The sequence below is a fragment of the Nematolebias whitei genome, chromosome 3, assembly GCF_014905685.2.
Source record: "Nematolebias whitei isolate Nwh7 chromosome 3, NemWhi1, whole genome shotgun sequence".
Lineage (NCBI taxonomy): Eukaryota > Metazoa > Chordata > Actinopteri > Cyprinodontiformes > Rivulidae > Nematolebias > Nematolebias whitei.
The window spans coordinates 19,213,089-19,239,151 of record NC_056500.1 but is presented as its reverse complement, the minus strand read 5'-3'; the positions used below and the strand labels follow the sequence as shown (position 1 = coordinate 19,239,151).

The 26,063-nt window shown below is 39.7% G+C and overlaps 4 protein-coding genes across 9 annotated transcripts; 2 read left to right on the top strand and 2 right to left on the bottom strand.

The window, feature by feature from the left end:
- Window positions 1–4,344: 4,344 nt before the first annotated feature.
- Window positions 4,345–12,981, bottom strand: vtg2 (vitellogenin 2). 6 transcript variants are annotated; one of them, XM_037698063.1, is made up of 34 exons: window positions 12,942–12,981; window positions 12,554–12,574; window positions 12,316–12,467; window positions 11,968–12,219; window positions 11,720–11,884; window positions 11,485–11,633; window positions 11,245–11,395; window positions 11,004–11,161; window positions 10,763–10,928; window positions 10,550–10,675; window positions 10,244–10,462; window positions 9,931–10,148; window positions 9,751–9,848; window positions 9,540–9,664; window positions 9,201–9,302; window positions 8,958–9,077; window positions 8,680–8,866; window positions 8,502–8,595; window positions 8,235–8,420; window positions 8,002–8,143; window positions 7,716–7,932; window positions 7,130–7,623; window positions 6,993–7,037; window positions 6,799–6,867; window positions 6,484–6,690; window positions 6,259–6,401; window positions 5,989–6,127; window positions 5,773–5,899; window positions 5,498–5,681; window positions 5,316–5,410; window positions 5,117–5,211; window positions 4,866–5,031; window positions 4,547–4,708; window positions 4,345–4,457 (listed from the first exon to the last, which is right to left on the bottom strand). In XM_037698063.1, the coding sequence occupies exons 1-34, from the start codon at window positions 12,979–12,981 to the stop codon at window positions 4,345–4,347; spliced, it is 5,127 nt and encodes a 1,708-aa protein (XP_037553991.1). The 6 variants fall into 6 exon arrangements, with proteins under 6 accessions (XP_037553991.1, XP_037553992.1, XP_037553993.1 ...); XM_037698064.1 differs by having other exon boundaries at window positions 6,993–7,033; window positions 7,198–7,623; XM_037698065.1 differs by having other exon boundaries at window positions 6,993–7,033; window positions 7,225–7,623.
- Window positions 12,982–15,837: 2,856 nt separating this feature from the next.
- Window positions 15,838–18,969, top strand: ctbs (chitobiase, di-N-acetyl-). Its single transcript, XM_037674605.1, has 7 exons — window positions 15,838–16,028; window positions 16,440–16,578; window positions 16,735–16,943; window positions 17,038–17,209; window positions 17,299–17,396; window positions 18,369–18,530; window positions 18,665–18,969. Exons 1-7 carry the CDS (start codon window positions 15,915–15,917, stop codon window positions 18,860–18,862), a joined length of 1,092 nt encoding a protein of 363 aa, XP_037530533.1. The 5' UTR covers window positions 15,838–15,914; the 3' UTR covers window positions 18,863–18,969.
- A 767-nt stretch (window positions 18,970–19,736) lies between these two features.
- Window positions 19,737–23,884, bottom strand: spata1 (spermatogenesis associated 1). Its single transcript, XM_037674603.1, has 12 exons — window positions 23,791–23,884; window positions 23,585–23,691; window positions 22,678–22,795; window positions 22,459–22,512; window positions 22,038–22,377; window positions 21,794–21,935; window positions 21,661–21,715; window positions 21,447–21,564; window positions 21,248–21,373; window positions 20,945–21,111; window positions 19,984–20,082; window positions 19,737–19,865 (listed from the first exon to the last, which is right to left on the bottom strand). Exons 1-12 carry the CDS (start codon window positions 23,830–23,832, stop codon window positions 19,737–19,739), a joined length of 1,497 nt encoding a protein of 498 aa, XP_037530531.1. The 5' UTR covers window positions 23,833–23,884.
- Window positions 23,885–24,651: 767 nt separating this feature from the next.
- Window positions 24,652–25,855, top strand: LOC119407780 (guanine nucleotide-binding protein G(I)/G(S)/G(O) subunit gamma-5-like). Its single transcript, XM_037674604.1, has 3 exons — window positions 24,652–24,859; window positions 24,997–25,145; window positions 25,581–25,855. Exons 1-2 carry the CDS (start codon window positions 24,779–24,781, stop codon window positions 25,120–25,122), a joined length of 207 nt encoding a protein of 68 aa, XP_037530532.1. The 5' UTR covers window positions 24,652–24,778; the 3' UTR covers window positions 25,123–25,145; window positions 25,581–25,855.
- The last annotated feature ends 208 nt before the right edge of the window (window positions 25,856–26,063 follow it).

The following is a 26,063-nucleotide window of genomic DNA, read 5'->3' as shown; positions in this document are numbered from 1 at the left end:
TTCTTAAATCCTACAGTACATTAAATAATAAAAGAACATGAAAGACACCAAGTACATTGAGATAGTGCTGAAGCATATTTTATGAAGGCCAACCAAGCAGACATAGCAAATCTACTTGGAGGAAAACAAATGGTACTTGATGAAGTAACATCTGAACATGAGCAGGTCAGAAAAAAACGTCAAGTCATGGGTCGTGTCATAGATGTAATAAAGGTCATTGGAAAGTGGGGTCTTAGGTAGAGGGGCACTAGTTTTGAGGCTGGATACACTTGGGAATATGACTCTTAATCATGGAAACTTCTTGGAAATGATCCTGCTTTTAAGCAAATTTGATGTTTCTCACCGAGAACATGTTAATCTTGTAGCTTGTATCTTGTAACATGTTAAACTTCAGAGAAGCAGATGAAAATGAGGGGACACTAGACATGGAGCAATACACATCCTCAGTCCTGGGGTACATTAGTAAATGTGCTGATGATGTCACCACCATCAGATATGTTAAGAGATACCCAAACAGGAAGCTTTGTCTGAATGCAGAGGTTTGCACCATGCTGGAAGCCAGGAACACTGCCTTCAGGTCTGAAAACTCACAGGAGCTGAGAAGGACAAGGAAAGAGCTGGTTGGTGGTATTAAGAGGGCCAAGGCTACATATGCAAAGAGGATCCAGGGTCAATTCACCTCACAAGACCCATGGAGCATGTGGAGGGTATCAAGTGTATTATTACAAATTATAAAAGCAGAAGAGAACAATGCCCTAGAGACCCATCATTCCTGATGCCCTCAACAAGTTCTACGCATGCTTTGAAGACCCGAGCAAACCACCCAGCACTAGACTCACCTCACCACCGGAAGAAGAGCTGCTCAGCGTGACCTCAACCCAAGTAAGGAGTACTTTCAGGAGGATTAATCCTCACAAAGCAACCGGCCCAGACAACATCCCCAGGAAGGTGCTGAAAGACTGTGCCGATCAGCTCTGCAAAGTGCTGGCCGACATCTTTAACTCCTCACTTACACTGGCAACAGTTCCCGCCTGTCTGAAGACTGCCACCATCATCCCAGTCCCAAAGAGCTCTACAGTGCCTGGTCTGAATGACTACTGGCCAGTAGCCCTCACCCTGATAGTCACTAAATGCTTCGAAAAACTGGTCATGACTCACATCAAAACAACCATCAACATCAACAAGGACCCTCACCAGTATGCATACTGTGAGAATCGTTCAACAGAGGACGCCATCTCCTCTGTGGTCCACACTGCTCTCACCCACCATGAGCAGAAGGACTCCTACGTCCGTATGCTCTTTGTGGACTTCACGTCTGCCTTCAATACCATGATCCCCAAACCCTGATGGACAAACTACTCACACTAGGACTAAGCCCCTCCATTTGCAACTGGGTCCTAGACTTCTTCACAAACTCCCACAGGGCTGTGTGTTGAGCCCTCTCATGTTCACTCTGCTCACATATGACTGTGCACCTACCCATCCAGGCTGTCATTGTAAAGTTTGCAGATGATACAGTGGTGGTGGGATGAATCACAAACAACGATGAGTCCAGCTACAGGAAGGAGGTGGAACACCTGAAGAGCTACTGCAAAGAGAATAACCTTCACATCATAATGTGAAGAAGACAAAGGAGATGGTTGTAGACTTCAAAAGGAACAAACACACTTTCCCTGGCGTATTGTTTTTATGCTGCTAGTGCTTTGTGTTTTTTTAATTTTTTTTATTAATGTTCTTCTTAGTTCATATCTTAGAGCTTATTACTATTTTTCTTTTACATTTTAATATTTTTATTGAATGTAACTGGGACCCTGTGGACACAATTTTGTTCCACCGCATGTACCACATGCGGTTGAATGAATAAAGAACACACATAAAGAACAACTTAAAGAACATATAAAGAACCTCGAATCATTGAATCCTTAATGAGTGTATAAAGAAAAGCAAGAGTATAAAGGAAACTGGGGCAAAAGGGAAAAGATCCCTTGTTACACTGCTCTCTAACACATCTGTCAACAAAATAAGTGACATCATTAGCCACTTGATCAAAGAAAACATTTCAAGGGACATAAGGGAGGCAGGAATGTTTTCTAGATATGACACAAGATGTTACCTCCACAGAGCAGTGTGCTTTGGTCCGAAGGTATGTGACTGACATGGTCCATGAAAAACTTATCTCTGTCATTTCATGCGAGTCATCAACAGGAGAGTATTTTGTTCAGCTACTTAAGGATACTCTGGCAAAGGCTGATCTCCAGAACTGTGTAACTCAACAGATGGAGCAGCAAACATGCATGGCCAGTACAAGGGACTCTCTGCTTTACTGCTATCAGAATCCCCTAACCCAACGTTGTCATCACTCTTTATTAAAGAAATCAGGTCTCTCTTGTAAATGAGTCCCCGAGCCTCAATGGGATTAACCTGTTTAAATAATGAAAACCAAGTGCACATCTGGTGCTATATATGCACATGTGCTTAAACTCGTTCTGGGAGACACCACGGGTGTTGTGATAAAAACTACTTCCCTCCCTCGTGAATGATGTTGCCATATTTAAAGAGCGAGAGATAACTTTATTGATCCCACAGGAAACTGTTGTGCCAGAGTTTCAGTACAAAGGAATCACACAAGATATATATTTTAAAAAAATAACAGATAATATATTCAAAAAACATTCAATACAAAAACAACTGGACTTTATTTGTAACAGAAGACGTTTCACTCCTCATCCGAGGAGCTTTCTCAATTCAATGAGCAGTAAGTGAGAGGTTCAGGTTATAAGGCTGAGTGATATAAGACACACACACATATGTAGATTTGACAAGTCACACCTCAACACCTTAACAGTAGGGGTTTCTTAAGGTCTTTGTTCCTCTAATTCACAGATGAGACCCCTCTGTTCCCATCAGGTGTGAAAACTGGCTGGGAATATGTCTTAAAGTTGCATTATAGGTTTTTGAAAGTGCAAATCTGAGGCCCCCTCCTCTGTTAAGAGATGGCTTTTCTCTTTTTACATAAATTGCTTCCTTCACCCCCCTCTCAAACCATCTCTGTTCTCGGTCCAAAATGTGCACATTTTGGTCCTCAAAAGAGTGTCCCTTATCTGTGAGGTGGAGGTGAACAGCTGAGTCTTGTCCTGAGAAAGTAGCTCTCCTGTGTTGAGCCATGCGTCTGTGAAGAGGCTGTTTAGTTTCTCCAATGTAGAGGTCTGGACAGTCCTCGCTGCATTGGACCGCATACACTACACCACTCTGTTTGTGTATGGGTGTTTTGTCCTTAGGGTGGGCCAGCCTCTGTCTGAGAGTCCTGCTGGGTTTGAAATGTACTGGGATGTTGTGTTTGTTGAAAATCCTTCTGAATTTCTCTGATACTCCAGCAACATAAGGGATGACAATGTTTTTACGTCTGTTGTTCTCCTTTTTCTGTTTATTAGGGTGTTTTGTAGATTTCCTCGCTGACTTGACAAAAGCCCAGTTAGGATATCCACATGTTTGGAGAGCTTCTTGAATGTGTTTCTGTTCCTTTACCTTCCCTTCGGTCTTCATGGGGACGCATTCGGCCCGATGGTGTAAAGTTCTGATGACAGAGAGTTTGTGTCACTCCTACAGCACATCTCACCACTGTCCTGCTGTCTTCATATATGTCCTGTACCAATCGAACATACTTCTCCTCTGCCTCATACAACACCACAGCTCTTCCCTCGGCATCCTGCCATATATATATATATATATGTGATATTGGATTGTTTGTGTTTGTAACATTTATAATGTAATATATGTTTTAGAATTTTTTTTCTATAAATTGTTACCATTTGTTGAAAAACAACTTTTCTTTTAGTTCATGTCAAGTTTTTTTCCTTGTCCACTAATTGTCTGTTTAAATGTTTGCACTTGTCTCATTATCTAATAAGTCTTAATTATTATTATTATTATTATTATTATTATTAGTAGTAGTAGTAGTAGTAGTAGTAGTAGTAGTAGTAGTAGTAGTGGTACTAGTACTACTACTACTACTACTATACTACTACTACTACTAGTAGTAGTAGTAGTAGTAGTTCTTGTTCTGGATATATCCTGTCTATCTGAGCCTATATTATAATATATCTTTTAAAGCACTGACATATTTTGAACAATAAAACCAATAATAATATTTATATAAGACTGTTACATTATAAGTGGTAGTATTGTAAAGCATGATATAAAGCTCAAAATGAATGAAGACATATAAGCTTTTTTTATATAATAAAAGACCACAACATGCATTTACTGCACATGCTTCTTTATTCAAGTACACAAGCTTGCATATCACATAAAAATAAAACGAAAAAATGTCCAAAGTCAACCAGTTTAAGCACACTGAGGTGTGCAACGACAGGCCAGATGGGCTTCAGCCTTCTCCATCAGGTCAATGCTCTTCTCGTAGATGTTGTTGAGAGCATCAGGACGATTCATGTTTGACTCTGCAACAGGGAGGAGAGTAAAGCAGTGCAGAATTGTTTCTGGTAAGATTTCAAGAAAGACTGTAAAATTTACTTTCTTTCAGACTCACCAATAGGCACGCAGTGGTAACCAACAGTGACGAAGGTGGTTCTCACTGGCATGCAGCCAGGCAGACAGCGCAGCACAGGTTCAACTGAGTAGCATTTGGCCTGCTCACCATCCAGGTTGGCCTGTTTTTCCCATTTCACAGACTCCAGCTGCATGAGGCACTCTAGAAAATAGTTCAAGTTTAGGGTAAGCAATTAAATCATGCCTGTTTACATTCAGAAGTCTTTAGCTTACTGTTCTTTATCCCAAATTCCATTTTTTTAGCCCGTTGAGTACCACTATTTTAAAAGAGAAAGTTAAACAGAGGTTGTAAAGTTTACCAGAAGCATCACGACAGCTCTTTCCTGGTAGAACCCAGGAATGAGAGAAGCTGGTTGCGTTCTTGGCCACCCGGTTGTTGGGTGTGTGGTACTCCTGTCTGACTTCACCATCGGCCTTTCCACACAGTCCACAAGTCTGACCTCTCATCCAGTCTACAACTTTAACCTGGAAAACAAACAGCTCTCATGATGACACCATTATGTCTATGGGATTTGATGAATTCCTATATTAAGATGAATTTTTGTATCACCTTCACTTCACTGAAGCTGTAGAAGACCTCCTGAAGGCCATGGCTAGGAGCAATGAGAGAGATGCCGTCATCTGTCTTTCTTATTGTTATGCTGCCTGTAATAAATGAAAATATGGGTAATACGGACATTTTAGTTTTTGATAAACTGAATTAACGTAGTCTGGCTGGTTAATTTAATTTCATGTGACAAACAAAACACCTTCTGGATGCTGATATGGCAGGTTGTTGGCAGGGATTTCTACTCCATTAACCTTCACAATGATGGCATTGTCCTTGGGATATATGTCAACGTCACTGTTGGAAAAAGTTTCAATACAAATTATTTTTGTGGACTTCAGGAATAGATTCTCTTTTTTGTTTTGTCTCACTGGTGTCTCTTACATGTTGTGAATCTTGATATTTATCTCATTCCTTTCGTGTGTCTGGTCCCTCCTCAGCAGAACTAAGAATTTGAGTTCTGATGTGCAATCTTGAGCCAAGACTTGGTAACAAGAGATTGGCATCTCAGTCTTGTACGTTCTGTTGTTGAATGTGACCACTGTGTCTTTAAGCACATTGCACTCAGCTGGAATGGAAAATTAAAAGAAAAAATATCAGAAAATAGCCGCTTAAAGATTTTAGGAATATTTAAGTGGAAAAATATTCAGTCAGTTCACCTGCATGTGCCTTGGTGACCATGTAGGTGATCTTGTTTCTCCAGGTAGGTAATGATTCCAGTTCAATAGCAGTGTCTCTGATTGGCAGGTAAACAGGCAGACTGACTCCCAGTTTGTAAAAGGTGCTCTGTAATATTAATCACAGCAGATATTTGTTTAAGGCGCACAAAGCAAACAAAAACTACGCTGAATGAAAATAGTTTTGCAACAACGCACCTTTGGTGTCTTCAGCGTAACATTCAAGCTTGTTTCATTGGCAACAGCTACAGTCAGTTTGATCTCTTTAGCTACATTGGAAACTCTTGTTTGATTTACTCCATACCACACAGCAACACGAGAAAGGTACTCAGAACCCCTAAACAGACAAGCAGGTCAAGATTTTAAAAATAAATACATTATAGGACGTGTTGCAAAATTAATTGGTTCCCACATTTCAACCCGAATGTCTGAGATCATATACAAATGTTCCTCAGTTTGTGATGCTACCATTTTGCATATCGCGTCACGCCCTCAGGGAGTCTAGCCCAGGCCAGCTTCACACGGAGTGCAGGCTTTGTAGCAACATGGCCAGTCTCAGCTGTGATTGTAGTGTTGTACTGCTTGCATTCGATGCCCCAAGTAAACCTGCCCTGAATTAAAATGCAAGCCATCAAATCTCAAGCAGTTTGTTATTTTCCTCTGTCTTGTAGTAGTCTTTATGTAAATACTTGCCATTAGCTTGTGGTGGCTCAGCATGACACCATCGGCACAGATTCTCCAGTTGTCATTTTCAGTGAGGTTGGCGACAATAACCTGGACTCTGGCATTTTCTTTGTCATAGTATGCTGCGATCTGATAACCCTGGTTCTTGTGGTCGACTCTGACAGCACGGATGAGAATGGTGACCACTGGCTTGACAGTGCTGGAGAGGTATTTGGCCTGCAAGTGTAAACAAATATGCATCAGTTATATGTGATACTTTTTATTTGTTTATTTATTTTGCATTTGATTGCACATGCCTGCAAACATCTTGATCCATTGACTCACCTTATTATAAATAGCTTCAAAGCTCTGGGCACTGCTCTTGCTGCTAGTACGTTCTGCAGAGACGGAATGCTGCAAATAAACACATTTACCTTGCTCAGAAATGCTTGTACATCATTAGAAAATTGTCCCTAATGTGACATTTTATTTTCCTTTTTGGACAAAAGCTTCTGATTAATGAGAAAATTGATAATTACCTGGTGAATGTGGTGCCTGGTGAAGTTCATTTCAAACAATTCTTGCTGTAGTAGAAATACAAATAAATAAAATGTTATACATTGCTTCCAGTTGTCATGGAAAGGTTTTTCCATATAGGTTTTGACATCAGACTCACCTTAGACATGGAGCTGGAACTGGAGGCACTAGAGCTGGGAGTCCCACTGCTGGACTGGGGAGATGAACGGCTGCTGGAAGCACTGCTGGATGAGCTTCTTGAGCGGCGACTTGAACTCCTTCTGGAGGAGTTGCTGGAGGATCTGCTGGATGAGCTGCTGGATGATTTCTTTGATTTTATATCCATGAGTTCCATAAGATCAATCATCATACTCCTGCGGTGAGAGGAGGAGCTGGAAGAACTCTTGGAGGAAGAGGAACTTGAACGAGAGCTGCTGGAGCGAGAGCTGGTGGACCGAGAGCTGCTTGAGCTAGATGAAACGGATGTGCTGTTCTTCAGACCAGGATCCAGAATCTTCTTCAGTTTCATCAAGACATTTTTGTCCTCAAGAGGCTCCTCTTCCTCACTAAGGTTAATTACCTTAATGAGCTTATCAGCTGCTTTTTCTCCAACCTGAACCTCAATTTCAATTCTTTCGATAGCTGGCCCAGCAGCTGAAATACAAATAAATTTAACATAGTTGGTTTGCAATTATATCTGTTTAGTCATTTTGGTGAAAAAAAATCAGCTCACTAGTTTCACTTGCCTGGAGAAACTGTAATGTTAACAGCATGTTTTCCCATTATGGCGTACAGGGGGGTGTTTTTGAGGAAGGTGGCATTGCTGGATTCAATCTCAGCACAAGCCTTGATTCCAAATGTTTGGGTTGCAACACACAGTTTCCTCCAAAAAGCTCTGGGGACTTTTAATTTGCTCATTTTTGACCATTTCATGTTAACAGGAAGACTTTCAGATGATTCAGGCTGTAAAACCACAATGAGGAGTTACTCAAAATGTTATCGTAGTTAAAAGATTTTAAAAATCCCACCTACCATCATATCATCCAGAGAGGACGACATCCATGAAGATGTAGAGGTGACATTCATCCTTGTTAAAGTCTCAACTGGGAGAATCGGTGTGATTTTGGCAGCTGCAAGGTCTTCCACATTTCTCGCAACCGCAACGGTTTCCACACTTTTGCAGAAAAAAAAACTTTTTTCAATTACACTCAATCCAAACAAACATTGAAGTTAGTTTTATGTGGATGATAAAAACATGTACACACAGTGCAGATGCAATTGGGTTAACTCTCTCAACAGGCAGGAGCTGGAGGTTGAAGTAGCCATTATTCATATCAAGTCTTGCCTCCATCTTCTCAGGAACAATCGTGTGAACTTTAACTTTTGTCACCATAGTAGCCTGGAGGAAAGCAGTGTTCACACCCATAACTGCATATGTGTGCATGGAAACACTGCAAAATGTAGAGAAATGAACAGATTTAGCAACGAATGTTCCTTTTTCAGTTCATGAAAACCTGTACAAGTGGGGTCACCTTGGAGTAATTGCAGACTTCAAAGACATGTCGGACTTAAGAAGCTGTGCAGGATTGAAGTCCTCAGGCAGAGGTGGCGACACCGTGGCTTTTACTATGAAAAGGAACATGTTTTTTTTACATTCAGTCTACCACACTCTCAGACTGTCAAATGATAAAATGCATGACTAAAATTTACCTTCAATAGATGCAGCAGCCACAGCAGCGGTGCAGAGACTGTACTCCATGGGTAAACCAAGAGATGTGGGGAAGATGCGACGAATCTCAGCGGCCAGCATCGGCATAGAATATTTCAGTGTGTAACCAGACAGCAGAGCATCCAAGACCTTTTTGCCACGTGTGCGAATTTCCAATACATTTGTAAGCTGTTAAAACATAGTTACTCATGAGAACAAGCACTTATATTCAAGAACATTAAAAAATACAAAAAATGGGAAACTTTGAGTGATGTTCTACCTGGATAAGCTGTTCAACCATTGCTTTGTCAATGTTTACAAATGCAACTTCTTGTCCTAAAACCTTCACATATAGAGAGCCCAGGGGCTGCCTTGAAGGATTGGCCCTCCACTCAGTCAGCTGTAATGAGAACGAAACTGCAAGTTTAAAACAGCTATCAGTGCGAAAATGTATTTTAAAAATATGTTTTTTTTTTTGTATAGCAATTTCTGTTTTCACTTTGAAAATGCCCTTTATACTTACAGCCTTGATAGCTTGTTTCATCTTGGTGATCCTGTCTGCACTCTCTGGAACATCACGGGTTTTCAAAAGGGCTTCTTGCAATCCCTCAGTTCTCGCTCCAAACTGTTAAAAAAGACATTCATATATTTTTCTGAATTGTAACTAATACTGGAATACTTTATATCTACATTAGTGTAGTCAAGGTTGTTGACAAAAAAAGCATTCATCATCTTCAGACATAAATTGCAATGGAAAATCCTCTGTTTATGAATGGAGCTGGTGAACAGGTTGCACACTTGTATTTATTCCTTAAAACAAGTTTTTAGATTTAGCAAAATGTATAAAACATGAATGTCATACCTCAAAAACATCAGCATGTGTTCCAGAAAAGTAGGTGCGAGCTTTTGTCATAATGGTTCTTGGCAGTACGGTTGCAACATCATTGATGTAGTAGGCACTGGCAGCGGCACCCAGCATCCATGGATCTGTGGGGCAAAAGACCAAAACAATCAAACTCCTTCTATGCATGTGAGATCTGTGAAAGTACATTATATGTCTGTAATGTTCTTACTGTAATAAGCATCATAATGAAAAGCTCTGCTGAAGCGGTAGCTCAGTCTGTCGAATCGGGGGCTGAGGATTCTCATTGCAACGCTGCAGGCAGCAGCACTGTAAGGAAATTATTAGCAATTAGCTATAACTTAATGTATTTCATTGTGTTTCAATAATAAAATGAGCCATTAGTTCTTACACAGAGGAATGGTCTGGGGTGGTGGTCTTGGCAAGGGCCTTCATATAAGAGTAGACAAAACTGGCAACCTGCAAGTTTGCTTCTTTCAAGAGGCTCTGAGCAAGAGTAGTCACAAGACCCATGGGCAGTTTGGTCTCGAAGAGCACAATGGCAGCAACCATACGGAGCTCTGGGTCGAGATGCTTGTCCATGAAGACCTGAACAACTGTGTCCTGAATCTAAACCATAAAAGACAATGTTCGGAGTACATCATCATGCAAGAGAAAGACATTTGATATTTTATCATAGAAGAAAGTCAGAAGTGTTGCTTTACCATCTTGGGTTCCCTCTTTGAAATTTTTCTCAGTGCCAGAACAGCATCAATGTGAACTTTGTGTGGAAGATTGGAAGCAGTGTTGCCAAAGCCAGGCAGAAGCTTCATGATTGGCTTCAGGCTGCTGGGATGTCCAGCATTACCCAGAACTTTGAGTGCAAGAATGACCTCATCGTGGTCACGTTTTTCAAGTGCCCTGACCATGAGCTCATGGACAGGCTATAGAAAAAACAGGAAAACAATGCAATCATCAATGGAAGAAATGAACATTAATTTTAGAACCCAAAATGTAGACGTAACACACACCCTGACAAGCTCAGCAGGACATGAAGGGTGCGCAGCACAGTATTTGTCAATCATGCTGCCAAAGCCCAGCATGGCAATCTCATGCAAAAATGGACTTTCTTGTACTTTCGGGGTCATAGCCAAGCCCTGCAGAGCAAAAAACAACAACTTCATTACATGCAGCTGTTCCTACTGCATTGCAAATAAACAAAAAAGCCCTGTACATCAACTCACCTCCAAAAGCTTGATGGCCTCCACGTCGGGTGCCACCCACAGTATGGATGGGATCAAAGCTTGAGCTGCTTCAAAATAAGTCAAATCATCAGCAATGAATTTCTCCTTGATAAATTTAAGAGCCACATGGTTACCAATGGCCGGGATAGAACTCAGCAACCAATGCCTTAAAAAGAAAAAAAAATGCAATTATTCATAACTAATTACATATGAGATTTTTTCTGAGTGCAAGTGGCGTTACCTGTAATCATTTCTGGCTTTGAACTGGCTCCAGAGGGCTTCAATAGTCTCATATTTGGCCACACGCAGCAGATGGATGAACTCAATAAATTTCAGAGGGGATTCCTCATCGGCCTTGCCCAAATTGGAGTCTACCAGGTTTTTCAAAGACTCAACGCTCTGTTATGAAGCAAAATGTATCCTAATATAAAGTTTTGAATGTCATTCAAAACAAGAGTGAAAATAAATGTTTCAAAAAGTACCTGAGCCTCAACATTACTGATCCTCAGAAGCTGAATTGGTGTCTGGAGGAGCTCAGTGCCTATCTCGTACTTCAGTGATCCGCGGGGAAGGTAGTTAGCTTTGATGGGCTCTATTGGGGTCATCTTTATGTCCAGAAATTTCAAGGTCTGCCTGGGTGCATTTGGGAATATCAAGTTAATTAGCTGTTTGACACTTGCAGTACCGTTATAATATTTTTTACAAGAATTTAAATCACATACTTGGTCTCTGTCTGGGCAGCACCATTCACAATGTTGAACGGTGAGAACTGGATGAGCTCTGATGAGGTTGCTTCCAAAATTAAGGAACCAGAGGCTGAAGGCTTCAAGATGTAGGATACAGCAGATGCTCCCTTTAAATATTGTGCCCGCTGCATTGAGATAACACAAAAAACTTTAAACCCAATAGTTTTGGTTTTGTTAAAGAGACTATGAGGGAAAGGAAAATTGCACTTACAGACTGACACTCAACACATTTGTCAATATACCCTGCCAAGCCGAAGTCCAAATAAACCCTATCGGGGCAGTGGTTCAGGTCCCTGGTCTTGGTCAAATGGATGCGGTCAGCCTTCGAATCCTCAGTAATGACATAGTGGGTCTTGCACACACCCTGGAGTCCAGACTAGTTTTTGAAGAAAAAAAAAAATTTCAACAAGTACTACATTACTTGACAAGTAGACCTCAATGAAAGGAAGCCCTTCGTACCTCTTGCAGTTCATACACATTTTGTGTCTTCTTGATGTTCATCTGAAGGACGTTGAGGATTCCCCTGTAGATGTTCAGCACAGTTGTAGAGACACCTTCGGGTGCGTACACTTTACCAACCACACCGTTGGCATACTCGAACTTGATGGGTGTCAAGAGCTGAGCAGATAGGGCTGAAGTGAGCTTGGCGGCGGGGTGGTAAACCTCTGTGGGCCAGATGCCACTGTATTCATAAAGCATGGGGTCTACAAGCTGCAAGACAAAAGTAGAAAATAGACTTAAATGTAAATATTTGCACCGATTAAGTTTTATTGTGGGAAAATACTGATGCTGTCAAATTCTGTTGACCTTCAGAATGTAGCTGTCTGGGGTCGCTGTACCAATCCAAACTTTGCTTTCGATTTTCACCCCAGCCCGTGCCAGGCCCTCCTCAGGCAGGCCCCCCAGAAGATACGCTTCATATTTGTATTCATAGGTCTTTCCAGGAACAAACTCTGGGGCTGTAACAGAAGACATGTTTGATCTACACTGTAAAACTTTTCAGTGTTACATACGGTTTTATTTACTATAACAAGAAATAACTTACCATAGCTCACCTGGTTACCAGCTGCAAGACAGCAATAAAAATTATTTTGGTGTTAATAAAAAAACAATAAATCTGTGGGACTGAAATAAATGTGCTATGGTTCAGGGAAATATTAGAAATAACAAGCTGCATTTCCTTAGCTGTTGGTAAAATGTTTATTTTATTTTTCTTTATCCTTTGGGAGGGTTAAAAAATAATAATAATTTCATACACTGCCACTTTTTTAAATGAATGCTCTCAATTTTTGTCTTGTAAAAGACAATTTATCAGTCAAAATGCTTCCACTTTTCATCTGAACAGTTTAATCTCCCAGGACAAAAAGAAAACTGTTCATTTTCAACTACACTTAGACATATTCTACATTTTAGGTGAATAAACGTATACTCACCCACAAGGGCCACGGTGAGAGCTAGTACAAGCGCCTTCATGCCTGCTTGAAGTGAACATCTGCTTCCCAAAGGTCCCTTTTATAAAGCCAGTTTTCACTGATGTTATCTAGCAATATATAACATTAACTAAATGTTGACTGTTGTTGCTGCTAATGTTACTGTGCCCTGATCATGAAGATTAGACTGAGTAAATACATCAAACATCAGTGCCTCCACCTGGCTCTTGGCTTCTCTGAAATCACTTCTTTATTTGACTGTGGCATTTTAAAGATACATAATCCAATGGCAATGCAATTTTTCTGACATTACTCATCTGCCATGACCAAGTCTTACACAATTAACCCAAGTAAAATATGTAGATTTTATTATGCCACAGTAGTTGTTTTATATTTTATTTTTAGCAAGTCTCAATAAGTTACAGTCTTGAGGAAATTATTAATCTCCTCGTTTAAACGGAGGTCATATAAAATGCCATCCTGGGGAAAAAAACAACAACAACACAATTAATAGGAAATTGTGTCACAAAAAGTTTAGACGATCTAATGTAGTGATTTAGTTTAATGTCACCATGTCCTGACCGGTTATTCTTTCACAATACTGTCTTTTTTGACGAGGGACTGTTGACTTTCCAAAGGCAACAAATGCTCAGGAATCTTTTATTGTCACTGTTTCAAACTCACTGAATAACAAATTAAACAGAATCATGGTCTAGTCAGACAAAGTATGATGTTTTATATTTTTACTGGGTTTTGTTTTAAAATTATATTCCTGTTTTGGTAATTGTGATTTTGTCTTTCACTTTCAGTGACAGGTTTGCTAAGTCGTTGGTTGTTGTCCATTTTTCCTTGTAGTTTTTGCTTGTTCAGGACATTTTGGCATATCAGTTTATTAAATTGTTTTTGCACATACAGTACAAATGGTATGCCACACAATATAGAAAACATATCTAGTCAAAAACTTCATAAACATCTGTATCTAACTAATCCAGAAATCAGAAAGGAGCATGATGCCAACAGAGAACACAATAAGAGAGTCAAAGTTCTAATGCAACTTTTTAATAATGTGCCAGACTCAATTATTTGTTCAGAAAGGTGAGGTGATGTCATGGCTACAAAGAACACTGTCTCACCTGAGAACACGTATGCAACTGTATAGCACATCTGGACAAGAAAACAACAGCATTGGAATCTCAGTTAAATAAAAGCACTTTACTTTTTTAACCCCTTAGCTATTTCCAGTTCACATTTTACTTTTGCCTGCTAAATTGATGCTAAGAGCACGTGAAGCGAGAAAACCTACGGTATATAATTTGTACAAGCAGGGAAACCACCTTTGCATCTGCTTCACAGTCCAAAATGGAGGACTTTATTTATGCGCATCCATATGTAACCTAAACTATGAGCCTTTATGTTTACTGGCTGAATCATCTGTATCTATTATTAAGAATAAAAACAGATGAAAAATAAATGTGTGGGGCAAGAGATTGTTAAAACTTCTAATAAAATCCAAAGTTGTAATGGTGATTTTATTTTGCACATGGAGACTTTAGTGACATTTACAGGATTTGCATATCTTTGTCGTCTCAAGTCTAAGCTGGTCAACATGTGTCAACATTTCTCTTAACCTCTTACTTTTTAGGATCGGCTTCTATGGAAGAGATATCATCACGTTCTTCCAACTTTAGAAGATATTCACTTTTTTAAAAGACAAGGACACTGGTTCACCAGATCTCTGGGTGGTTTGACCAGAGAATCCATTAAAACAAGAAAATACACAACTGTTGACAGTGGCGGTCCAGCTGAGGTCAGAAAGACCTAAGAGATGGGTAACAAATGAAATATTTATTTAAAATTGTCTGAAATATCGGTAAGACAATAAACAAACATGACTGGTTCTCTTGGAGATCCAGTACTAACTTTGTTGCACTCAGGGGCTGGAGCGTTACACAAAAAATGGGGAACACTCTGGATAAGTCACTGCAGGGTTGCAAACATTACTTTAGGGCTTTCTTTTTAATACACCAAATTTTTTTGGTCTTTTTCCAGTGGTTTTTAACTTTTATTTAAATGACACCTTGTATATGAAACTTCTGAATTAGTCGATTGTGTAGTTTGAAAAAGCAATTCAACACTGCCAAGATAAAATAAATAAATAAATAAATAAATAAACAAATAAATAAAAACATGTTTTAACTTTAGTTATTTTATTTTGCCAAACGTCCTAAACTTTTCCAGGTCTGTCCAATGAAAACAGACCATTAAATCAGGCAGTGGCAAAAAACAAACAAACAAAAAAAAAACAGTCACAGTCACAGCATCTTCTGCTAAATCTTGCATGGTGGACGATATCAACATGCCAGTTTGAACCAGAAAGCAGGTTCATATTTATGTTTTAAATAAAGGTAGCTACATATGAATTTTGTTTCAGTGTAGACTGTTCCCGAAAGGTCATGGGTCAAAATGACCTGTAAATAACAGGAATCTTATGTAATACCCATCACTGGCAAAACGAGCTCTTTATTCCACCAAGTTAAGGGCTTGGAGTTCATGAGTGCAGAGAAAGTATTCAATATTTTGGAAAGAAGAAAAGCGAAGTTTCTTCGTTGTTTCAATTAAAAACAACAACAAGATTTAGCTTTTTTATTTTTTTCATTTTACACACAAAATAACCTAACAGTTTAATAATTTTATTTATGTAAGAGAAGTAAAATAAAATTATTTCTTTATATTTTAAAAATGAAGCCGATTTTTTTTTTTTGGTGAAATAGATTTTTTTTTTAATCCAATAACTGTGCGGTATAATCAAACAGCGTGTTTGTATTAAAATATCCATATTTTCGAGTGTCAGAGTGTCAATAATTCATAAGTGCGAAGATTTTTGTCCCATCTCGCGCACCATATTCCGCGTCACGTGATCCGTTCAGCTGATCGAATCAGCTGACTTGGTTTCTCGCAGTTTGTCGTTCACATAAAATGTTGACGTTTTTGGTGTTTCTGTGTGTTCTGGTGGCGGTGAACGGGTCCGGTGTGTGTCCGTGTGAGAGTCCGGAGCTGTGTCAGCCGATACAAGGGGAGAGAGAGCACGAGGTACCGGATAAATACTGCGTCAAAACACAAACTTCCTGTTTAGCTCAAAACGTATAGCTTTTATTTGTTGCTACTTTGTCCCGATAATGCTATTTTATTTAAACACAATAATCTAAAAAAAATAAACTGGACCAGACTAAGGTTCTCTTGACTTATAAACTAACTTTTATGAGATATAAAAGCAGGTTTATTTGGAAAATAATGCACCTCTATACATTTTAAACTAGTCTTTATTGTTATTTAATGAGACTTTCTCTTTTTCATCACATTTTGTCGGACGTTTTTGTTTTACAAAATGTTTTGGGTTAGCCAAAATGGTTTTGTGGCAGGATGAAGAGAAGCAGCAAGGAAAGGAAACACTCCTAAAAGTTTTCATTTGTCATCTTTCAATAGCCATAACTGTGTTTTTAGGTATTTGTATTTGATGTGGGTGGAAAGGAATGGAAGTCCTACAACTGGACTGTGGTGACAACTGTGGCAGCTTTTGGAAAATACGATGCTGATCTCATGTGTTACGCTCACTCCAAAGGTGCACGACTTGTCCTTAAAGGTAAGAGAACTTCCTGTCTTTGTGAACGTAAGAAGGAATGTCAGATAATAATCGAGCCTTTCTGTTAATCTGGCGCTGCATCTTTGAAGTTTTTTGTTTAACACTGCGTTCTGTCTCTAACCAGTAACCATCTTTGTATTTCCATGCTGGCTAAAGGTGATGTTCGCATCTCCTCCATTGTGGATCAAACTAACAGAACCGCATGGATAACCAAGCAGGTAAACTTGGCCAAGAGCCAGTTTATGGATGGGATCAACATCGATCTTGAGCAAGCGGTGGTTAAGGGCTCACCAGAGTACTTTGCTCTGACGGACCTCGTCAAAGAGACAACTGAGGCGTTCCACAGAGAAATCCCAGGTTCTCAGGTGAAGGAAATGTTTAAACATAAATCAGAGCACATTTAAACAAATCAAGTTTGTATATTTCTAACTTCTCACTGATGATTGTCGTTTTCTCCAGGTTTCATTTGATGTTGCCTGGTCTCCAAACTGTATTGATAAGCGTTGCTATGACTACGTCAGCATCGCCAACCACTGCGACCTGCTGTTTGTGATGTCTTACGATGAGCAGAGCCAGATCACTGGTGACTGCATCGCAATGGCAAATGCCCCACTCGCCCAAACGCTGAAAGGTTTATCCAGTTGCACTTTTGTAATAAGAACGAATCAGCTTTAAAGGTAAAACTTTAACTTGTATGTTTTTGTTTTTTCATCCTTTTAGCCTATGATGACTATTTAAATCTAAATATTGACCGTAAGAAGTTGGTAATGGGAGTGCCTTGGTATGGCTACGACTACCCATGTATCAACCTTTCCAAGGTATGCTAATGTGCCTTTAAATGCTACACATTAATAATCAATATTAATGGAAGACTGATACATCTGTAGATACATTAAACTGATTATTAGTATTTAGAAAATCATCAGCATTAAGCAAATTCCTTCAGTTCTCTTTGTTTTCCCCCTTAAATTAACAAAATAATATTACATTTAAGTGTCAAAGTCTGTCACCAAACAAACAAATATACATCCACTACATTTGGTTTATCCAACTTTACGTCTGCTAACCAAATTCACAAGCTTGTTCCTGTCTGTTGTGGGCATGTCTCGAAGAGGTCGTTGGGCACTATGTTGGCTTACTACGTGTACATGTGATAAGACATGATTGGTCGACGCAACTTCAACTGGAAGGAGACAAAGATGTGACACGGTCATTTTGGTGGTTTAGCGTTAGCTTCTGCTAATATTTCCTTTACCTGTTTGTGGTTTAGCATTAGCAAAGCTAATGTTTTGTTAGCAGAATATGAGTTAGCAAAGCTAACTTTTTGGTTTGCTGTGCCCACCACAGCCTTTTCCTACACAGCTACCTTGTGGTTCAGCCTATGAACTACATGCAGTGTGCTGGTTGTTTTGATTGCTTATAATCTGACTACACGGCTAATAGTTAGCACACAATTAACAACAACATCCACAGCAAATCAAGCTCAGATTAGTTCAGTTTTGATTTTGAAGTCTTTGCATTTCTCCTGTCTTCAGCTCAGCCACAAATTGTTGATAATGATTTGTCTTTTAGACTTTTATCCACTTCAACACAGTCTTACCTCATGTATCAAACGATGATAAAACAATGTTGACAGTAGTTATTTATAAAAATGCAAATAATTAAAAACTGCTATTTTTCTTAACTTGAACTCCAATTTCCAATATGCATCTTGAAAATTCCTCTTCTAGCTATGAAGCATGGACCAGATTTTAACTGCTGTGCTGTGGTGCCGTTTTCTTTCACTAAAGGAGGGTATATGTTTTATACCCAAAGTTCCCTTCCGTGGAGCTCCTTGCAGCGACGCAGCAGGAAAACAAAAACCGTACAAGTGGATCATGAAGCGTCTCAGCAGCTCATCGTCAGGCAGGATGTGGGATGACGAGCAGCAGGCTCCTTATTTCTATTACAAGGTGTACAACCTTTTTATATATAGTATTTAAATTTAAACTTTAGTCTTTTTCCAAATTGTCATTGAAGCCGACACTACTGATAACTGCATCTTTGAAAGAAAGTAAAGTTTTTCATTTTGTTGTTTGGTTTTCAGGCCCAGGACGGGCAGACTCATCAGGTCTGGTACGATGATCCACAGAGCATCTGCGCCAAAGCTAATTCTGTGATGGATAAAGGCCTGAGAGGCATCGGCATGTGGAACGGCAACATCTTGGACTACAGCGATGATCCAGATGCTGGGCAGCAGACCATGCAGATGTGGAACGCCCTATTTGGGTGCCAACTAAAATAAATTTAACTCTCCTGCAGAAATTTACACCTCTTCTAAGCCCGTTTCTCCATCCATCAATTATCTTTACCCGCTTTTTCCTTTTCGGATCATGGGGGTCACTGGTGCCTATATCCAGTTACTGTGCAAGAGGCGAGGGGACACCCTGGACAAGTCGCAAGTCCATCACAGGGACACATGGAGACAAATGAGGCAAACAAACATTCCCTCTCTCACATCTAGGGACAATTTAATACCAGTCAGCCTGACATGCATGTTTTTGGTCTGTGGGAGGAAACTGGAGTACCCTGAGAAAACCCAAGCATGCACAGGGAGAACATGCAAACTCCACCCAGAATGGCTCCCTGGCCAGGATTTGATCCGGTGACCTTCTTGCTGAGAGGCAACAGTTCGACCAGCTGCACCACTGTGCCGCCGCCCTTTTGTCTGTGCTGCTAAATAATCAAATATTTTGTAATAGAAATGAAATGATCTGTTCTTCTGTCAGGGATGCATACTTGCACGAAATCATAAATTGTAGCTTTCATTGCTCTTGTTTAAATTTATTGATATTTCAAACAAAATGCACTGTGATTATTTTACAAATATTGTTTAATATTTTCATGTTTTTCTTTCTAATAAGATGTGAACTCTTTTTTTTTAATGCTCTTTCCAAGATTTTGTTGTACTTTGTTCGCAAATAAAACTTTTCCACTTGTTTTAATAGATTTGCTGATGTGCACGTGGTGTCAAAATGAACACGTTTGAGTTGATATTACTGCAACAAACACACAGTACCAGAGAACGAGCGTCATAGACAATAAAATCACAAAATAAGCAAACATACAGAAAGTATCAAAAGTTTGTCTTTCAGATTCATATTATCCTAGAAGAGTGATCACATTGTAGAGGAAACGTTCAGTTTGTCTCGTGTCGTGTTTCTCATCCGTGCAGGAGACGATTGGCTCTTCTTCTGAGCCAGCTCGACCCTCAGGGCTCGCAGCTCTGAAGCAGCCTGCATCCTCAGCTACACACATTTTTTTTTTTTTTTTTGGAGAAAAAAAAAAGGGGAACCTGACTTTACAAGCAGTTTAATCTCTGCTGAGTTCAGAATTGTAGCATTAAAGTTAAAAGAGAAAAGTTACCTTTATCTCTGTAAGTAGCTTTATTTTGGCATCTTCCACTTTCCTCTTTAAGTTGTCAATCTCACATTTCACCTTCACGATCTGGATGACGAGTTCGTTCTGAAATCAATCATTTATAGGACATCAGGGATGAACAAAAACATTTCACAGCATATACTGACACTTAGCTGGTTGCTATAATTCAGTATTTTTGTTCATGTAAATAAATGAGTAAAAGATAAAAAAGCATAACATTTAGAAAGACGGTCCTGATGCTGCGCAATAATCCATGTAGACAAATCTAACAATGTTTAGTCGGGTCCTCTGGATGGATTCTTTATTGACACATTGAGTCTTTTATCCAAAAGACTTCTTCAGTCTTTAGTGCTCTGATGGCCGCTTGCTATTTGCAGCGCAGAAGAGTAACATCATCAGGCCAGGACTCTGTGGTTAACACATCTACAGGCCAGCCGTCCCTCAGGGATGAAGATGTTAACCCTGACAGAGAGGAATGTTGATTTGAGAGAGGAGTAAAGGAAGTCATCTTTGTGAAGAGAACTTGTCCATCGTTACACAAGGGTGGAGGCCTCCCATGTTCAACTGCCCCCCTCTTAAAGTGTTATTGCAAGTATCACTCAGCCCTCTGAATAGCAAGGTGACAGCTGTGCTAATGTTATGGGACATTTTTACTATTTGCAATTCAATTCAGTTTATTTATACAGAGCCATATCACAACAAAGTTGTCTCAGGGCACTTTACAGGAACAGTCACAAACATAAAAAGCCAATTAGTAAAGTTCTCTATCTAAGGAATCCAGCAGACAAGTTGAATCTTGGCTTTGTTGCAGTCTCCCATCCTGAGCAAGCACAGTGGCAACAGTGGAAAGGAAAAACTCTTTTAAAGGAAGAAACCTCCAGCAGAACCAGGCTCAGGACAAGCGGCCATCTGCTTTGACCGGCTGGTCTAAACAATTTGTTCAAACCTTTTCCGAAGTCTTCCTCGGTCTCCCTCGGTTCTCTCTGGCGTGCAGCTGGTGCAGGACTTTGCTGTAAAACATCTCCAGTTCCTGTTTGAAGTGTCTGAGTTTGTCCTCCAGCGGTGCTGTGGCCTTCTTGGTTTGAAAGTACTTCTTTTTCCAGCTGTCACGTGCTTTGTATTGATCGAGAAGAAAAAAGCAGCAGATCAATTATTATTATTCTTTTTTTTTTTTTTACATTTAGACAGTCTAGATTTCATGTTTCTGGCTAAACTAAGTGAAGAGCATCTATGGTTTTTATGCGGCCACCTTGGTTCCTGCGGTGTCTGTTCTGAGCCAGCAAGTCCTTCCCTTTCCTCAGGAGCTGTTGTCTTGTCCATTCTAGCTGCTTCCTCTCCTCCTTCACCAGTTGAAGTTCTTTGATTAGTGCCTCTTCTTACAGAAAAGCAAACAAACATCGGTTGAATTAGATCAGATAAATGTGAAGCCTGAGTATGGGACCACTTACTATTTGTAGGAAAGACCGGCGAAGCGGCTGTTCTCTTGGTGCCCGGGGCCAGGCCTAAACTTGGAGGGGGAGTCGTGCAACAAGCAGGTCTCGAGAACACAGACTGACTTTTTGACACCTTTAAAACACCAGAAAAATATTAGATTTACTAGCAATATTAAAATACAAATAAAAATATACTAAATGTTGAAATATTTATTCTGAATGACATTACCCCAGCTGTTGGTTTGCTCCTGAGGGATTCCAGTGTGTGTGCATCTTTGGGTTTTCTAATTGTACAACACACACACACGCTAAGTTAAAAAGAAGGAGTGGGAGTGGTTGTAGTCTCATGGGACATGTGGTACCTGTCTGTGAGGGAGAAGCCTGAGTCCCTGTCCTCCTCAGCTCCTGAAAACCCGGCTCTGTGCGTTTTAGTTTTTTTGCAGGGCTCCTCTCTCTGAGGTGACCGCTTCACCTGAGCAGACTCAGCTTCACATCTGTCTAAAACTGTAGAGTCAAGCAGCTGAAATGTTTTCTAAAGTAGACTTTACACTGAAGACCTGAAGACTTGAAGGAGAGAAAAAAAACATGCATACTTATTAACATTACCTTCTTTCAGTGAAATAAGCTGCAGTGCCCTCAGGTCGTGATGCTTGTTGCTTCTGATGGAGCACAGAACTTCATTCTCTTCCTCTGAGGAGCTGCAGCGCTGATCATCCCCTTCTTCCTCTTCTAGCCCAGAGGGAGGAGGAGGCTGATGGGAACACTGGGGGATGCGGGGAAATTTAACGGGCTCCTTTGTCCCCATTGGCACGCTGCTCATCTTGGGAGGGTGGAAACAGATCTGCTGCTCCGAGGAGCTACTGCTGGTATCCGTGGTGAAGGATTGGGAGCAGAAACTGCTGTCTGGCTCCACAGCAGACAGCAGGTAAAGCTCTGGTTGAGCAGCCTGCAAACAGGTGAGAACAACGTCTCACAGCAGCTGACCAAGAATAATGATGTGATCAACTTAGAAAATAACCCTACATACATAAGGAGGAGCAAATGTTTTCACTTTCAGGTCCTTCTCCTGGTTGCTTTTGACCTGTAAAAGAGAGGGATTATACAGTGGCCATAAACACGGCAGTAAAACCTTTATTCTCACCAAACTCTTTACAAACTTTAATGTGGCTTCTTCTGAATAGTGCACAGTCTGCATTGTGAAACAGTCGGCTTTACAAAAGGACTTTTAAGTGCCAGCGCCACTCACCAGCGCCAAACTACGGCCCAAACATCTCAGGAAGAAGTATTTCTTGACGCTTAGCTCGCTGCCAAAAAGAGCTCCCAGCTCGCTCCTCAGAGTTTTCAACGTGATGTCAGGATGAACCCTAAAATCATATCAGGGAAAGGAGAACCATGACCACAACCTTTGCACCACTCAAGGCTTCAGCTGTTTTTTAGTGAAGCACAATAAACAGAAAACTCTGGAGTTTAAGTGTTTTAAACGTGTAAAAAGTTAATTTTGTAGAAAAGTTCTGAATCTTTGTTTTTTTCAATGAACCAACAACTTGAATCTGTAAATAACTCATTTATTTAACACAGAAAAATATTAAATAATTACTTTAAATAGCAATAACTTTACTGTTCTTTTTAATTTGACTTTTTAAAGTTGAAGGACTGAGAATAAAAGTTGCAATTTTGAAAAATAGATTTTTGCATTAAAAGAAAATATATCTCAGCTTTGTCATCAGTTTAAAGTAGTTTAAAAGCTCCATTTCATGATGTGCCATACATTTTGAGTATGAAACAGATTTGGACTGCAGACAGGACTGATTCTGTTTATGATGCAACGTGGGTTCAAATTGTGAATGTGATTCACAACACACAATCATTTCAGTTGGCTGCACTGTCATTTTCAGCCTTTTGATAATCTTCTTTGAGGATCCCGCTGCTAAAGCTTTATCTCAACAAAGCATGTAAAAAAAAAAACATAATCCAACAACATGCAAAAGCGTCACTTTCTGACATTTTAAATGCTTTTTTGAAAGCAATTTCTTTATTTTATTATTAAATGAACACTGATTTTCACTGTAGACACAATCTATGGCCTTATTATATGTGCAGTTACACAACTGTTCATTTTATATTACTGTATAAAACATTTCCAGCAGTTTTACCTGATAAATCCAGCTGAAATAAAACTCTCTGAGGCTTCAGCTGGGACTTTGTTCAATTTTACATCCCACTGGTCACCCGGCACATACAGCACGTGAAGCTCCACAAACTGCACAGTAAGGAAATTGACAACACATTCTTTTTTTCTTTTTTACAAATTTGTGACTCTCATCTAAACAGAAATGGTAGTGATGTAAAAACAGCTTACCTTACAACTGGCCCGTCTCATGCTTCCCTTTGCACACCCCATGGACTGATTTCAGCACAAGGAAGGTGACGAAACACTAAGAAATTGATTTTTTTTTTGTGTACTTCCCTGAAGGTGTGTGTTTTCATGTGCTGTGACTACTGAGACATCCAAGAAACTATCTGCTGTAATTAAACGCAGTCACCCAGTGGAGTTTCTTTTATGAGAGTGCCAGCCTTGGTTGCTCTGGTACTGATGAAGAGAGTCTTGCAGGAAAAACTAAACAAAACGTAAAACCTGTGATTAATTCAACTATATGAGAGTTTAAATCCTTCAGATTTTATAGATTATATTTTTCACACGATTTTTTCTGAAGCATTTTCAAAGTCCTGCTGTTTAAAACAGTTCACACTTTGAACTTGTTTAATTTGTGCAGTGACACATTTTTACCACTAGATGGAGACATTTCTTCTCATGCAATGCTGCATTCGTGGAAAGGAGGAATTTACATAACAAAGGCATTTTTTTTCCCCTGCTGCAGAAGTGAATGAAATTGTGTTAGTCATACAATCACACAAAATATCTTTGTGGAAAATAAATTTAGAGAACAACTGTCAGTTACTAAAGTTTAACACTACCATTCTAATTTTTAAGCACAAATTGTAAAAAGTTATTGCAAGGATGTGTATTTTACAGTTACTTCGAACATAAGAGCAACATATAAACATAACTTGGAGCTTTAGCTATTTTAAATGGCATAGTAACACAAATAAATAGATATGACTAAAGTTACATTCTAAATAAACAAACAGGAAACGTCGTTTATGTAATTTCTAATCGTAACGTGAAGGCAGCAGCCGCTGACACGCCTTTAAAGAAAACCGGAAGCAGCGCAGAAGAGAAAAAAAGCTAACGAGTTAGCTAGTAACAAAGAGTTCTTTTCGTAAACATTTTGTGATTTTTTTTAACTTTCGTTGCCTAAACATTTAAGTTATTTCACATCGCAATAATGCCGGGGACAGCCAACATTATCGCGATGAAGAAAATTGTCCAACAGTTGCGTCTTGAAGCTGGCATCAACAGAGTTAAGGTATTTGTTGAAACTCTTCGTTACAGTTTTACTCCTCTAGGGCGTGTCTTTCTTGGCCATGTACCGGTAGTTACGCGCCGTGTTAAAATAAACTGTCAGAGGCTATGGTAACTTAACAGAAACCCATCTTTTTAAAGGTCTCTCAGGCCGCAGCGGACCTCCAGCAGTTTTGCCTTCAGAACGCCCAGCAGGACCCTCTGCTGAACGGCATGTCGTCCAGCAACAACCCGTTCAGACCGCACAGAGCCTGCTCCTTCCTATAGCACCGACCGGCCGAGCCTCCACTGTGAGTACCATCACTATACTGTCTTATACTTATACTGTCTTATTCATTTGAGTGTTCAGGGTCTCTTTAACCCAAAATGAAACATGTTTTCCTACCGAGTATGTGCCCAGTGTTCCCCTCTGTGTGTATTTTACTGTAATTAATGTCCTATGTATTTTAGGTACATTTGTTTTCCATCCTGCTTTTACTCCGTTACTGCCACCAGTTTTAAAGTACATGTTACCTGTAGTAGAGGACAAATAGTTAAAATGATTGTCAAGTTTTGAGAGTTGTCACCTGTTAATGTTAGTTACAAGTTTGCCAAAGAGTATCCTGAATGTCTTATCAAAGCGTCTCCTACTGTTTTCCTTATCTGATTTTTGTTAAAATGTAGATTCTGCTCCATTGAAGATGTACAATTTAGTTTTATTTTGTGAAATACTGTCGTCTCTTCAGGTTTTAGAAGATGCGATTCTTTCGCACACCGAGCTGCAGGACCCTTCGTCATGGACTGGAGTCGTCTCAGGAGTGTTTAAAGGAATTTGGGCCAGACAACTAACATAACTTCTTTTTTTTTAACAAATCTTGTACCATTTTGTAAAATCTCCTGCAGACATTTCTCTAGTGCAACATTACCGTCTTAGCCTTTTTGCTTCGAACTAACCCATAAGAACACGTGTGCCTTGTGAAATGTACATTTTTCATAACTGAATAAATGTTTCCACAGTTTATAGACTTGCTGCTATGTGTTGTCCTCTGTAAAATTGTAGATTCTTACTTTTTAAGTGATTTCTGGTGTGAAACGGAGTAAAACTAGTGAGAACCTTATGTAAAGAACAGTAAATCCATGGCTGGTTACTGTAACATCCTGAACCTAAACTGCTTGTTGGTTTTCTGAAAGTTTTTTTTTTTTTCTGATCTGCTTCACCTGAAAGCCTT

Coding starts and splice junctions, on each gene's coding strand:
- vtg2 (XM_037698063.1), bottom strand. CDS start 12,981: ATGAAGGCGCTTGTACTAGCTCTCACCGTGGCCCTTGTGG. Junction 8,596..8,679: donor GGCTGCTGCATCTATTGAAG/GTAAATTTTAGT, acceptor TCCTTTTCATAG/TAAAAGCCACGGTGTCGCCA. Junction 5,411..5,497: donor AATATCAAGATTCACAACAT/GTAAGAGACACC, acceptor TTTTTCCAACAG/TGACGTTGACATATATCCCA.
- ctbs (XM_037674605.1), top strand. CDS start 15,915: ATGTTGACGTTTTTGGTGTTTCTGTGTGTTCTGGTGGCGGTGAACGGG. Junction 16,944..17,037: donor GAGAAATCCCAGGTTCTCAG/GTGAAGGAAATG, acceptor CGTTTTCTCCAG/GTTTCATTTGATGTTGCCTG. Junction 17,397..18,368: donor CATGTATCAACCTTTCCAAG/GTATGCTAATGT, acceptor CTTTCACTAAAG/GAGGGTATATGTTTTATACC.
- spata1 (XM_037674603.1), bottom strand. CDS start 23,832: ATGGGGTGTGCAAAGGGAAGCATGAGACGGGCCAGTTGTAAG. Junction 22,513..22,677: donor TGGGCCGTAGTTTGGCGCTG/GTGAGTGGCGCT, acceptor TCTCTTTTACAG/GTCAAAAGCAACCAGGAGAA. Junction 21,565..21,660: donor GGAGCAAACCAACAGCTGGG/GTAATGTCATTC, acceptor GGTGTTTTAAAG/GTGTCAAAAAGTCAGTCTGT.
- LOC119407780 (XM_037674604.1), top strand. CDS start 24,779: ATGCCGGGGACAGCCAACATTATCGCGATGAAGAAAATTGTCCAACAG. Junction 24,860..24,996: donor CTGGCATCAACAGAGTTAAG/GTATTTGTTGAA, acceptor ATCTTTTTAAAG/GTCTCTCAGGCCGCAGCGGA.